The 12,897-nt window shown below is 36.7% G+C and overlaps 1 protein-coding gene across 1 annotated transcript in view; it reads right to left on the bottom strand.

Annotated features, from left to right (window-relative positions):
- The window catches only part of LOC138700466 (pikachurin-like), a 1,281,074-nt gene that overhangs the window by 28,896 nt on the left and 1,239,281 nt on the right, over positions 1-12,897 (bottom strand). The window contains exon 10 of the mRNA XM_069827077.1: positions 6,718-6,946. Within this exon, the coding sequence (XP_069683178.1) occupies positions 6,718-6,946 (229 nt within the window). The remainder of the gene's footprint in view (positions 1-6,717; positions 6,947-12,897) is intronic.

Below are 12,897 nucleotides of genomic sequence, written 5' to 3'. Positions count from 1 at the left end.
AAAAGGAGAGAATAACAGACGGATAATCGGGGTTCTATTGTAGTATCCAAAAGATTTTGTGCGCACTCTGTTTCCATCTGTAGTGAAACTGAAGCATATGTTTTGAACACAAATTTACGAGATTTATTTCCACAATTTTAAACAATCATATTTAATAACATGCTTCAGTAGCATATCATTTCCTCTTCTGCTAACAACGCCATATCATCAGCAAATCTTATGCACTTTATTCTTCTTCCTCCTCTCTGATCGGGTCAAAAACACTGATATAACTGATATTTAATCCTTACAATGAATTTCGGTGAAGTCCGAAGGGCTTAATTAGTCAAATCCACTCTTCTCACCTCCACGCTGGGACCCCCTGGAATCTTCTTAAGATGCGAAAGAGAGAGTGGTGTGTGGAAAGCAATGGGAAGCTACCGCATTTATCTTTCCCAAGAAAAACTGCAAACATGGCATGATGAGTCTGTCCACGGTAAAAGATTCCGGACGTAAACTATCCCTCCATTTGAATTATATATCACACAAAATGAGCAACACTTCCAGCAGCTACTGACAAGGGCACCATCCCAGATTGAGTAGCCTGAATTTAATGAAAATGCATATTTAAGCCAATTTTCGTTCGGTAAGAAACGTTGTGATTGTCGTTCGTTTTGCTTTTTCATTGTTTAAGAAATACAATGACTTGAAATCGATGCTTCAGCATTAATACTCTAGTCTATTTTCTTTTTCTCTTAACTCACATTAATAGAGTACAAAAGAGAAGGCCGAATGGCCTTAACTCTGCCAGTTAAAATAAACCATTATTATTATTACTTACTTACTTACTTACTTACAAATGGCTTTTAAGGAACCCGAAGGTTCATTGCCGCCCTCACATAAGCCCGCCATTGGTCCCTATCCTGTGCAAGATTAATCCAGTCTCTATCATCATATCCCACCTCCCTCAAATCCATTTTAATATTACCCTCCCATCTACGTCTCGTCGACCTGGTTGGAAAGTTGGTATAGCGCTGGCTTTCTATGCCCAAGGTTGCGGGTTCGATCCCGGGCCAGGTCGATGGCATTTAAGTGTGCTTAAATGCGACAGGCTCATGTCAGTAGATTTACTGGCATGTAAAAGAACTCCTGCGGGACAAAATTCCGGCACATCCGGCGACGCTGATATAACCTCTGCAGTTGCGAGCGTCGTTAAATAAAACATAACATTTAAACATTTTTTTTCTACGTCTCGGCCTCCCCAAAGGTCTTTTTCCCTCTGGTCTCCCAACTAACACTCTATATGCATTTCTGGATTCGCCCATACGTGCTACATTATTATTATTATTATTATTATTATTATTATTATTATTATTATTATTATTATTATTATTATTATTATTATTATTATTATTATTATTATTATAACATTTTGGATGTATAAAAATGAAGGCGAGAAACTGAAGGTTTAGAAGTAATATAGGCCTACCTACTCTATTCGTTACATTATACATACTGCAATGACAGCGATGTTCACATATTCCAACACAGGAAGGACTCCCGTGAGTGAAGGAACCTTTGTAATTAACTTGCTTGCCTTTAAAAACAATCTGAGTTAGTCCGTTAGATCTCTCTGGGGGAAGTAGCCAGTGATTATCATTTAGATTGCATCCTATGGCAAGGTGTTGCTGTCATCTTGTATACATACTGGAGGCTCCATAGGGGTTAGGGCTTGTGATCACACAAGCAGAGTTTACTTACGGTATGTGTGTGTGTGTATTTGTGCATACACGCATATATAATATATATCATAATCCTTCTATAGGATTATTGACCAGGTGCTCTGTTTTAGCACATCTAAAATTAAATTGTCTGTTACACGTTTTATAGGTGTTCACAGTCTTCTCTTTCTTCGAGGTCGGTAATTAAAAATCTGTAGAGGGATACTGTTTAGCAGTTCTAATTTTATTGCATTAATAGAGAAATTTGGATACTTCAGAAACAACATTTAACAAGGTTAGATGCTGCAGGTTATAATTTTTTAGGAAAATTTCGAAGAGGGTTATAGTCTTGAACAAACACTACAGAATATTACCAATAACTGTAGGCCTACAGGCTATGGGTAAAGTGTTGTAGGTTCAAGAGTAATTATTTGTATCTCTATTTGTAAAATAAGGTTCTTGTATTTTCTACTACAGCAGGCGATGAGACTAAATTAATTTATTAATTAATTGTTTAAACATAATAATTAACACTTGATCCAAGCGTTTTTTGTTTTGCATTTTATTTCAAGGAAAGTGAAAATGTTTTGTGATAATTGATGAAATAAAAACACAGATCCCTATAAAATAAATAGTCTGGCCTCAAAATAATTACATGAATTATAAGTCCCGTTGCTCTAATTTCCAGCAGCCAATCACGTTGCACGTCGGCTACATTTAAACGTGTGCGACTTGTGACTCGCTGATGAAGACGTCATTCAATTCCTAAGGCTGGATAAATACTTAATATAATCGCCCGCCATTTTGGCTCTTTCGTTGGCGTTCGCAGAAAGCACATGAGGACGTTATTTGCCGCTCAATTATTTGCTGAATTACATTTCGTTTGATTTATTATCATAGGAACTACGACATGGTAATGTTTAACGGTGTGGCAAATAGATCCCTCGTCTGGTAGCTCGTTAACGAAAGAACAAAAATGGCGATACTACCTAACTAGACTTTATAGAGCCTTGACTTCCTAAGACGTAAGCAAAGGGGAGGAGTCACGCCGGGAATAACAGCGTCGCGACAATTAATTGTTTAAACATAATGAGTAACTCTAGGTGTAATAAAAACTTTGAATTTGCTTATACCGGTATGTATATAAAAATGTGTAACTTAGGCCCAATTGTATAAAACTCCCTGACTAAAGATCAACTTTGATCGAAGATCGAAAAGTGAACCGAGTTCAGACACTTCTCCTACTGTATAAAACTTTTCTGCGATCAAATTACCTTGGTTCAAATGCAATCTAAGTTCACGTGAAAAGGATTTGGCAACATCGCATAAACAGGTGCGCGGACAGGTTTGTTCAGTGTTGCCAATCTAGCGACCTTAACTCTTTTTCAACAACAATTTCTTTTAATTTTTATATTGCTTAAATAGGGATTTAGTGACCTTTTCAGCACCCCATAGTGACAAAATTTAATCTTTCTTTGTTGATAATGAGAAATCTAGCGACTTTACAACTACTTTTTGGCGACTTTCCGTATACTCTGTTGGAGACACTGTTTTTTTGTGCAATGTAAATAATGGCGGACAATGAGAAGAAGGTTGACTCAAGTTGTTATCATGTTATGGTGTTTGATACTGCTAAACATAATAAAGGTTTATAAAACGACAATTTTCGTTTAGTAATACAGTTAATGGAAAATTTATGAATGTACCTATTATATCTATTAATAATTAATGGTTGTTATAAACATAATGTAATTATAGGTTATGTTATTTGATACTGCTGAACACGATAGAGCCTTATAAAATATAAGATTGTTTGTGTATTAAGGCAAGAAATATATATAAATGTACCTATCATATCTATTAATATTAATAATAATGGATATTTTATTTGCACAATCTGTCACTCGTATATTTCAAACAGAAAAGAAATAACTGAACTTGGATCATCTAACTTAATCGGAGAAATTTCTTCAGTCAAAGTTGACTTTAGTTTGAGACAAATTAATCTCAGATTAGACTTTATACAACACAAAATTCCAAGTTCTGCTGAAACAAGGATCAATTTAACCTCTGATCTAAGATTAAATGGTTTATACAATCGGGCCTTAGAGGTATAAAATGCAGGGGCGTATTCTGCGGACTACCGGGGCTACCGGCGGTAGCCCAAGGAAATTACAAAAGAAAAAGTTTATAATATAACATAATGTAATAATTTTGTATTATTAGTTTTACCACAGTAATTAAAATTAAAGTAATTGTTAGATTTATATGCACTCTCTGCTCTCGAAAAGAAACAAGTTGTCAAGGCGGCATCACTGGAGAAACCGCTTGCTACGTGAAGTAGCCTGTGACCGTACCGCGCACGCTGTTCCGGTCGCACAACTGCCCATCCCCCCGCTCTCTTCTGTTTCCAACATGCAGTGTAAGGCCGGGCGAGTTGCCGCTCTCGTGATCGGTTTCTTCGCAGGCGCGAAGCAACAGTACGCTTAGCACGCTAGCTCATGAATGTAATTGTGTTCTTGCAGTGCAGTATTTTAAAGTTGTGATTTGTTCGAGTGTCTAAGAGTTATATTAATTGTGAATTATTAAGTTTTTAATTTCCCAATTAAGTGATATTGTGAAAAATATGGCAGAACAAGTTTCTGGAGAGGTTTGTGTTGAAAATGACTGTGTAATAGAAGGTTTATTAAAAGTGCCTTTTAATCGTCGTACATACAACGAGGAAGTTGAAATTGTGAAAATGGAAAGACCAACTCCTGAGTTAAATTTGTCCATGGACGTAAAAGAAAAACAGCGTGAGTACACACGCCATTTCACTTCAACATCATATGGTAAGTGGAATTGGTTGTGTGGTATTTCTAAACTGTCTAAACTATTTTGCTGGCCATGTTTGTTATTTAGCCGCGAAACTAATGTGTGGTCAAAAGAGGGTTTTCTAATATCAACTCCCTTCGAACGGCAGTCCTAAAATACGACAAATCAAAAGCTCATATTTGTAGTAGCATGAACTTTGCAAACTTTGGGAAGACAAGAATTGATTTACAGCTAGATAAGCAAAAAGCTCTACATATCAACCAACACAATGCTCCTGTGGAAAAAAAATCGGGAGATTTTACTGCATCTTATTAACGCAGTCTGCTTTCTAGGAAAACAAGAATTGGCTTTTCGGGATCATAATGAGAGTGTGGAATCAGACAATAGAGGAAATTATATTGAATATTTAAGTTCCTTAAGTGAATTTGACCATTTACTGGCCAATCATCTTGAGAGTTCAACAGTATTTCGTGGTACTTCTCCCGCAATTCATAATGACTTAATATTTGCTATAAGTGGGGTTATGATAAAGAACATAAAATCTGAAATAGAAGAAGCACCTTTTGCGGCCATTGTTGTTGATCAAACAAGTGACTGCTCTAATCAGAGTCAATTGTCCACTGTTTTAAGATACGTCGATAGTACTGCCAATGTTCAAGAACGGTTTATAGGATTCACAAATGTCAGTTCGGGCAAAACTGCTGCTGCTTGGTTTCAGCATGTGGAAGGTGTTATAGCAGAATACAATGTCGGCAATAAGTTAATTGCACAGACATACGATGGTGCTTCAGTTATGGCGGGAAATATTAATGGCTTAAAAACAAAAGTTCAAGGAAAGTATCCTCAAGCACTATTTGTCCATTGTTACAGCCATGTTCTCAATTTAGTTTTGCAACAAACTACTTCATCCATTCCAGAATGCCGCATTTTTTTTCAAAACACTGTCGGGTTTAGCTGCATTTTTCTCATCATCTCCTAAAAGATCAGAAAAACTCAAGAATTTATGAAAAAGAAACTCCCAAAAGTAGCACCAACTAGATGCAATTTTACATCTCGGCTTGTAAATACAGTAAAGTAATACAGAGAACAACTGACTGCTTTCTTTGAAAATATCATTTGTAATGACTCTGAAGAAAACTGGGTTGATGATGTAATTGTGCAGGCTCAAGGATATTTGTATTTTTTCACTCAGTTTCAGAACATATTTCTTCTTGAAGTCTATGCTAGAGTGTTTGCACATACAGATGTGCTCTACAATGTTCTTCAGACAAAAAGTCTAGACATAGCATACTGCTTGCAAGAGGTATCAAAGTTAAAAAATACTATATTCGAGTTCAGACGTAGTGGGTTTCCGTCCATATGGAGTAATATGGAAAATTAAAATTCTTCAGCCAATACAATGGAACCACCATTAAAGCGAAGAAAAGGAGATGATGAATTGAAATACAGGCAGCTGTACTATAGCATACTGGATCGTATGCACATGGAAATTACTGACAGATTTTCTGATTATGGAAAGCTTCAGTTCACATATCTTCTAGATTCTCAAAAATTTTCTGCTTATAGAGAAAACTTCCCGAATGAGGCACTAAACAAATTATTTCAGTCCTATAACAGTCACTTTGATCACGTACGTTTGAAAAATGAATTAAGTGTAATATATTCAGCAGAGGTCTTTGATTTTTCGAACAAACCTATCCATGAAACATTATCTGCCATATATGAAAACCAGCTGAACCAAGTTATTCCTGAACTCCTTAAATTGGCAACATTAATTGTGCCAATACCAGCTACGTCAGCATCAGTAGAAAGAACATTTTCTGCGTTGAAGAGAATAAAATCCTACTGTAGATAAACTCATACATAAGAACGTTTATCCGGCTTGGCACTGATGTCCATTGAAAAGTCATTTCTACAGAAACTTCGCAAGCGGCCCAACTGTAATTTCAATGACGAAGTCATCGAAGTATTTTCGTCCCAATCAAGACGTGTGAAATTCATATATAAATAGGTAAGGAATTTTATTATAGGGACTTTAAAATATATTTTGTGTAATAATAGGGTCAGTGGTAGCCTAGGCCCTTAAACCAGTATACGCCACTGATAAAATGTCCTAATTATTTACAACATACATGCTTGGGATAAAAAAAAAAGACCCCAGATATGAAAATCATGCATTTATTCATCTCCTTGTTCTTCATACCTTTTGTATACATCCAACAAAAGACGTCCGCACTTTCACTTTGGGCGAAACCATGTCGAAATTGGGTACTCCGCCAATGTAAAGGTTCTGCGGGAGGGAGAGCTGGGTGAAGGCACCGGGCGCCATGGCCTGCGTGGGGGCGAGGTTGTCCACCTGCAGGATGGCGAGGCGGCCAGTTCGTGACACTCGTAGCTCGTGCCACTCGCCCAGGCTGACAGGCTCCCCACTCCTGAAACACGGAACAGGAATCAGACCACTGGAAGTGTGCAAGCTTACGTCTGATTGCGATTTCAGAAGTTACAGATTTCAAAACATTATGAAAACATTTAAGTTTCTATGCGTTTTTTTAGGCTATTAGACCTTCTATTAGTTTCGATGCTTTCTCGATGTTTACCAGAATTTCCTTACAAGAAACCATATACTGTAGTTACTAAAAACATTTGTGCGAGATCGTGCGTATTTGCTTGGTTTCCGCATAAAACCAATCCGCGGAAAGTGTAAAATTCCACATTCAGTATTCCCAACCTAACACACATAACAATTATTTCCCTTTTCTTACCGCTTAAGGACATATTGATTTTACTGCTTTAGGCTTTTAACATATTATTTTTAGAGACGTTCAATATAGTAATAATTATAAATTGGAAACTTACCACTGCAATTTCACCTAAATTGCACTGTTAATTATTGTTTTTAAATATTTGCAAAAATTAAGTAAACTCTACAACTCCACTGAAGTTACTGCATTCGTGATGCAAGTAACATTAAGGAAGCCGTGAAAAAATCAACAAATCAACTTGCCGATGTTATTACTGCAATATGTTATATAAATAATATTGTTAAAATATTAAAATGAAAAATAAATCATTACATAACCTTACCGTTTGTTTTAAGTTCGCATTTATAGACTGGGGGGGGGGGGAAAGACAGACGTATATCATGGCCTGGTGGAGTACAGTAAACACAGAAAACATTTTAAAGCAACAATGTTGAAGATAGATATTTTTGTTTTGCAAATTTGCCGTCATTGAATATAAACCAAGATGGAGATTTCATTGCAACTAATTAGAAATTCCTCTTTCAGGTATGTAATAAACGATCTTCGCATAAAATAATGTACGATACACGAGTGGTATGTTTCTTTCAATTCTCGGAAATTAAAAAAGCTCAACTACGTTTCGCTTTTTCAAACTTTTCCTCGAACATGAAAACTACAACATACCGCTCTTGTAACGCATATTACTATTTCGACCATAACATAAAAACTATTTCACTATGTCTTGACGCCTTCTTTTTTATGATTTAAGTAATAGCGGCTCGTCGTAAAAAATAGGTGAAGTGCTGTTCACATACAGAAATGCATGAACAGTTTTACCAATATAATGAGTGGGCCTACTATCCGTAAAACACGTACAATTTTAATAGTTCTAGAACACATGCAAACTGGAACATTAATTTATTTCAGGACTCACCCAATTTCTTGCATACCAAGTCAATCCTCCTATCTTTTAAAGCCGCAAACCTGTCGATAATGTCTTTATAAAATGTCTGAGTTTAACTGAGGGTGGAGACTATATCTCTATCCAAAGCTATGTGGGGTGTATGCCTGATAAAATAACATAGAGCCAGCTAATTTACCGTTGCAGGGGTGGCTGCTTGGACACAGGGAATGAGGATACTATTCTCGAGTCAGGCAGTACATACTGTACTGTAAAATCACAGCCCTTGAATAATAGTCCTCGGCCTTGGAGACCAGCTTCAACCCTTCTCTACTGTTAGTACCGTTAGATCTGCAAACTGGTTACTCCATAGAGGTGGGGAAAAAATAACGTAACAGTTATTTTGGAACTGTTCCTTGTTTGGAACTGTTCCAAAAAGTAACAGCACCTTGGAACACTATGTTCCAAAATAACAGTGTTGCTCTGAGCTAGTACGAAATACTTGCGGTTACAAATACTCGTTTCACTTTGGAACTACATTATGACAACGCCTGTTCCACAGAACGGAACATGTTTGGTACTATTGAAAGCAGTGACGCCTACTTTTGGAAAACAGTGGGTGGGCTCAAACATTTGACGAGCCGTAAGTTAAATAAATCTCACAACACGACGAGCCCATACAAGTTGGCGCTACTGTTTGAAAGCAGAATTGGGAATCCTTTCGTCGTACTGAAATAAATGTTGGAAACTAAAGTAAAAGATAAATAGTAAAGATACGAAGATCGTCTTTAAAAATGTACACATTATCTGGAACTGATGTTAATTGAGTATAGGATTCTATCAAATAACATAATGCCTGTATTATAGTAACTGCATTGTGAATTTTATCAAGGGAGATGAAAATATATAGGTTATGTTTTATTTCCAAATACTTTACAGTTTTAGTTTCATTACCAATTCTTGAAATTAAACTAAAGTCTGTTGATGTATTATTGAAGTTCATTTGTTTAAAAAAAAGTACAACGGTAAATTTTCATATTTCATTACAATGAGATTATTATTCTTCATCACGGTACATTATTAATATGAATTTTAGCGCGGCCGAATTGATTATAGCTTTTATTTATGCATTTTTGGAGACATTGAACACTATTGTGACATTCAGCTAACCAGAAGAGGAAGAATAGGTTAGGTTTTATTTACCACTGGGATCCATTTCGATTTCGTGACCAATTTACAAATAATTTAAAATTACACTACATTTACTGCTTCGAACAAACCTGATCTACGAATTCAATTTAGCATTAGAAAAGATTTCATTTCCAGGAATTCACATCTCGACTCATTATGACATCGTACTGCATCACATGACATACAGGGAAGTGAGCTCTATGCTCACTGGCCTGTTCCAAAATAACACTGTTACATTAAATACTCCTGTTATACAAAATACTTGCTGTTACAAAAAATACTCGATGTTATGGAACTGCATTATGAGTTATGACTATAAAATAACGTAACGGCCTGTTCCAAAATACCACTGTTACATTATATACTAGTAGTACTGTACCTGTTATACAAAATACTTGCTGTTACATGTCACAATATACTCGATGTTATGGGACACGGCCGACTTGATGGTCCCTTCGCGAAGCGAAGCTAGCATCAAGTCGTCCGTGTATGGAACTACATTATGACCTAGATCATATATAAATAGTATATATGATCTAGGGCGTAGGCTATATAATATATTCAATTGTGGTACTGTTATTTTGGAACTGTTATTTGAAACCTAGTATTTTCGTGGAACTGGAACAGTTGGAACTATTACGAGAAAATAACAACTTTTCCCATCTCTATTACTCCACCTACAAGTCTGACAGTGGTAACTGGAAGACTCAGAAACGCACTTCACTCATACAATCTTTCTTTAGTGCGTGACGTCACGTTACCATGGAAACCAAGTGCTGTATGAGAATGGGAGCCCAATAATTTCACCTCTACAGTATTGTAAGTTCCAATAGACACCGCTCGGCGCTCGTAACAGTTGACATTATTCTATTCAGTGGACAGTTTCAGCAGTGGCGGCCGAAGGCCATTCTGTCAAGTGGGGCACAACCTTAATGATGAACCCTGAAAATTAAAAACATATAAAACCAATTTATGTGCACTAATCTTTCTAATTTTTGTAGATGAGCTCCATTTTTCGGTTCTTTCTGCGAGCAAAAACCTCTATAACTCTATTGTTGAAGTTCGGAATAGAATGTACCATCTTTCTCTCAATTGAGAGCACTGCTACGCCCAGAGAAAAGTTAAATGGAATTCTAAGTGTAATTCACAGAAATGCGCTGATTCTCACTCGTTCGTACTCACAGATCACGGAACTGCCTGCCTTCTTACTACCGCAGCACTAGACTTGGGGAAACTCAGTTGAAAACTGTAGTGTGCACTGAAGGCGGCAAAACGCCCGCCAAGATTCTCTATTGTCAGTGACAAAGCTTTTTGAGAACTGCCAACTTCATGTATTGTAATGTAAACTTTCTTTTTTGGATACGATGGAAGCATAAAAGTTTACAGGGAGCATTAACAACATAACTGTGACAAATGAATTATATATACATACACACGTGACTTATACAATGAGTCGAGCTTCTAAATTAGTAAACTTACATTTTAACGTTTTTCATGTCAAGTTTAGCTGTAAAATGTCGTCTGCTATACAGCAAGTATCAACACCCCTAAAAATGGCACGCAGCTAATTGGACTGTTCCTAAACTGAAGGGGCTTGGTGGGCATGGCAAATACAGTGCCCAAAGCACACGATCTGAGACAAAGAGCTCCGCCTTCCTACACCTCACACCCCCATCCTTTCCTCGTCCATCGCTGGGCACGAGAAGAGAGAGCCCATTTTATTACCTGTTCAGAAAATTTGGGTTTCGTAGACTACTACAGATTCTAAAAACATTAGTAGCAATGAAAATGTGAAACTCTTTAAGTTATTATTTCATAATGCAATTAAATTATATTATAGTATAGTCATAATACGATAATAAAAATCACTGGGAGGGCACGTGCCCATGTGCCCCTTAATAAAAGCCGCCCCTGGGTTTCAGGTTCTATTTATACAACTAAACACTGTTCATAACGACTGAAAAGAAAACTTTTTTTTATTTATTTTAGAAATACAGTACCGGTAATAACTAGAATTAATTATTAATCATCATCATCATCCTTCATGCATTAGGAAATTGATTCCTGTAGCAGCTACTGAAATTGGTCCATCCATCTTTTGGCTGGTCTTCCAATATCTCTTCTTCCCCGAGGTTTATATTTCCAAAACTTATATGGTATCCTGTCCTCCTGCATCCTTGAAATGTGAGACATCCATGTATTTCTATATTCTTCTATTTTGTTGTTTAATTAATAAGAGATAAAATTATGTTTTACATGTAAATAGGTGAAATGGCACTTCGCCTACTTCACCTGAATAAAAGTCCGTGTTTAAGACGAATTACTATAAACAGACAAATAGTGTAGTTATGGATTCTTCTTTATCTTCTATTATAGCCAATTTCTATACGGAACCTTTAGAAAAATCAGTTATTAATCAAGCTCAATATGAACCCAGTCGTTCGTTTTGATGTGGACGACACATATGTAATATATAATACCTTATTGATGATATGGCGTTGTTAGCAGAAGAGGAGATGATACTAAGGGATATGCTACAGGAGCTAAATGACAGTTGTGAGCAGTATGATGAAGATAAATGCAAAGAAGACGAAGGCTATGGTCATAGGAAGAAAAATAAAGAAGGTAAACTTGCGAATTCTAAATGAGGCAATAGAGCAAGTGGACAGTTTCAAATACTTGGGATGTACTACTACTGGGTTCAAAAAGTTCCCGGAATTTTACTACCATTTTTCGTATTAATATATAACAAGGGATGTTATACATTTGTTTTGTTGGTAACATTCATGTTGTCATTTTCTTAAAGTTTGTTGATAATGGCGATTGTTGGTTTTGAGTTGTAGGCAATTGTTTATCATAGTGTTTTGTTTGTTCGTCGCATTTTGTGATTATGTCCACAGAGCAACGTACAAACATCAAGTTCTGTGTTTTGTTACACAAAACTCCTGCAGAGACATTAAGATTGTTGGAAGAAGCATATGGCGAAGCAGCAATGAAAAAAAAAACTCAAGTGTATGCCTGGCATAAACGCTTTTCTGGTGGCCGCGATAGCATCAAAGATGACGTACGCAGCGGCCGACCAACAACTGCAACAAATGAAGCAATCGCTCAGCGTGTGCGTAATGTTGTGAGGGACGACCGACGTAAAATCATAAGAGAGATAGCAGCAGAGGTCGGAATATCAGTCGGAAGTGTACACAATGTTCTTCACAAGCATCTCAACATGCATTACGTGTCTCAGAAGTTAGTTCCGAAAATGTTGTCGGCAGAATAGAAGTAAACAAGAATGACTCTTGCTGGGGACATGATCGGTATGGCTGATGAAGATGGTGATTTCTTAAACAAAATTATTGCTGGTGATGAAACTTGGTGCTACTTGTACGACCCAGTCCCTAAACGACAGTCATCCGAGTGGAAATCGAAAACATCTCCTCGGAAGCAAAAATTTCCTAGGGACACTTCCAAAGGCAAAGTTATATTGGAAGTTTTCTTCGACTCTCAGGGTCTCATCCACCATGAGTTCATTCCAGAAGGTCGTACTGTAACGAAA

The sequence above is a fragment of the Periplaneta americana genome, chromosome 5 (assembly GCF_040183065.1).
Source record: "Periplaneta americana isolate PAMFEO1 chromosome 5, P.americana_PAMFEO1_priV1, whole genome shotgun sequence".
NCBI classification, from domain to species: domain Eukaryota; kingdom Metazoa; phylum Arthropoda; class Insecta; order Blattodea; family Blattidae; genus Periplaneta; species Periplaneta americana.
Note: the sequence above shows the minus strand (reverse complement) of the source record. Positions and strands in the feature narration are given on the sequence as shown.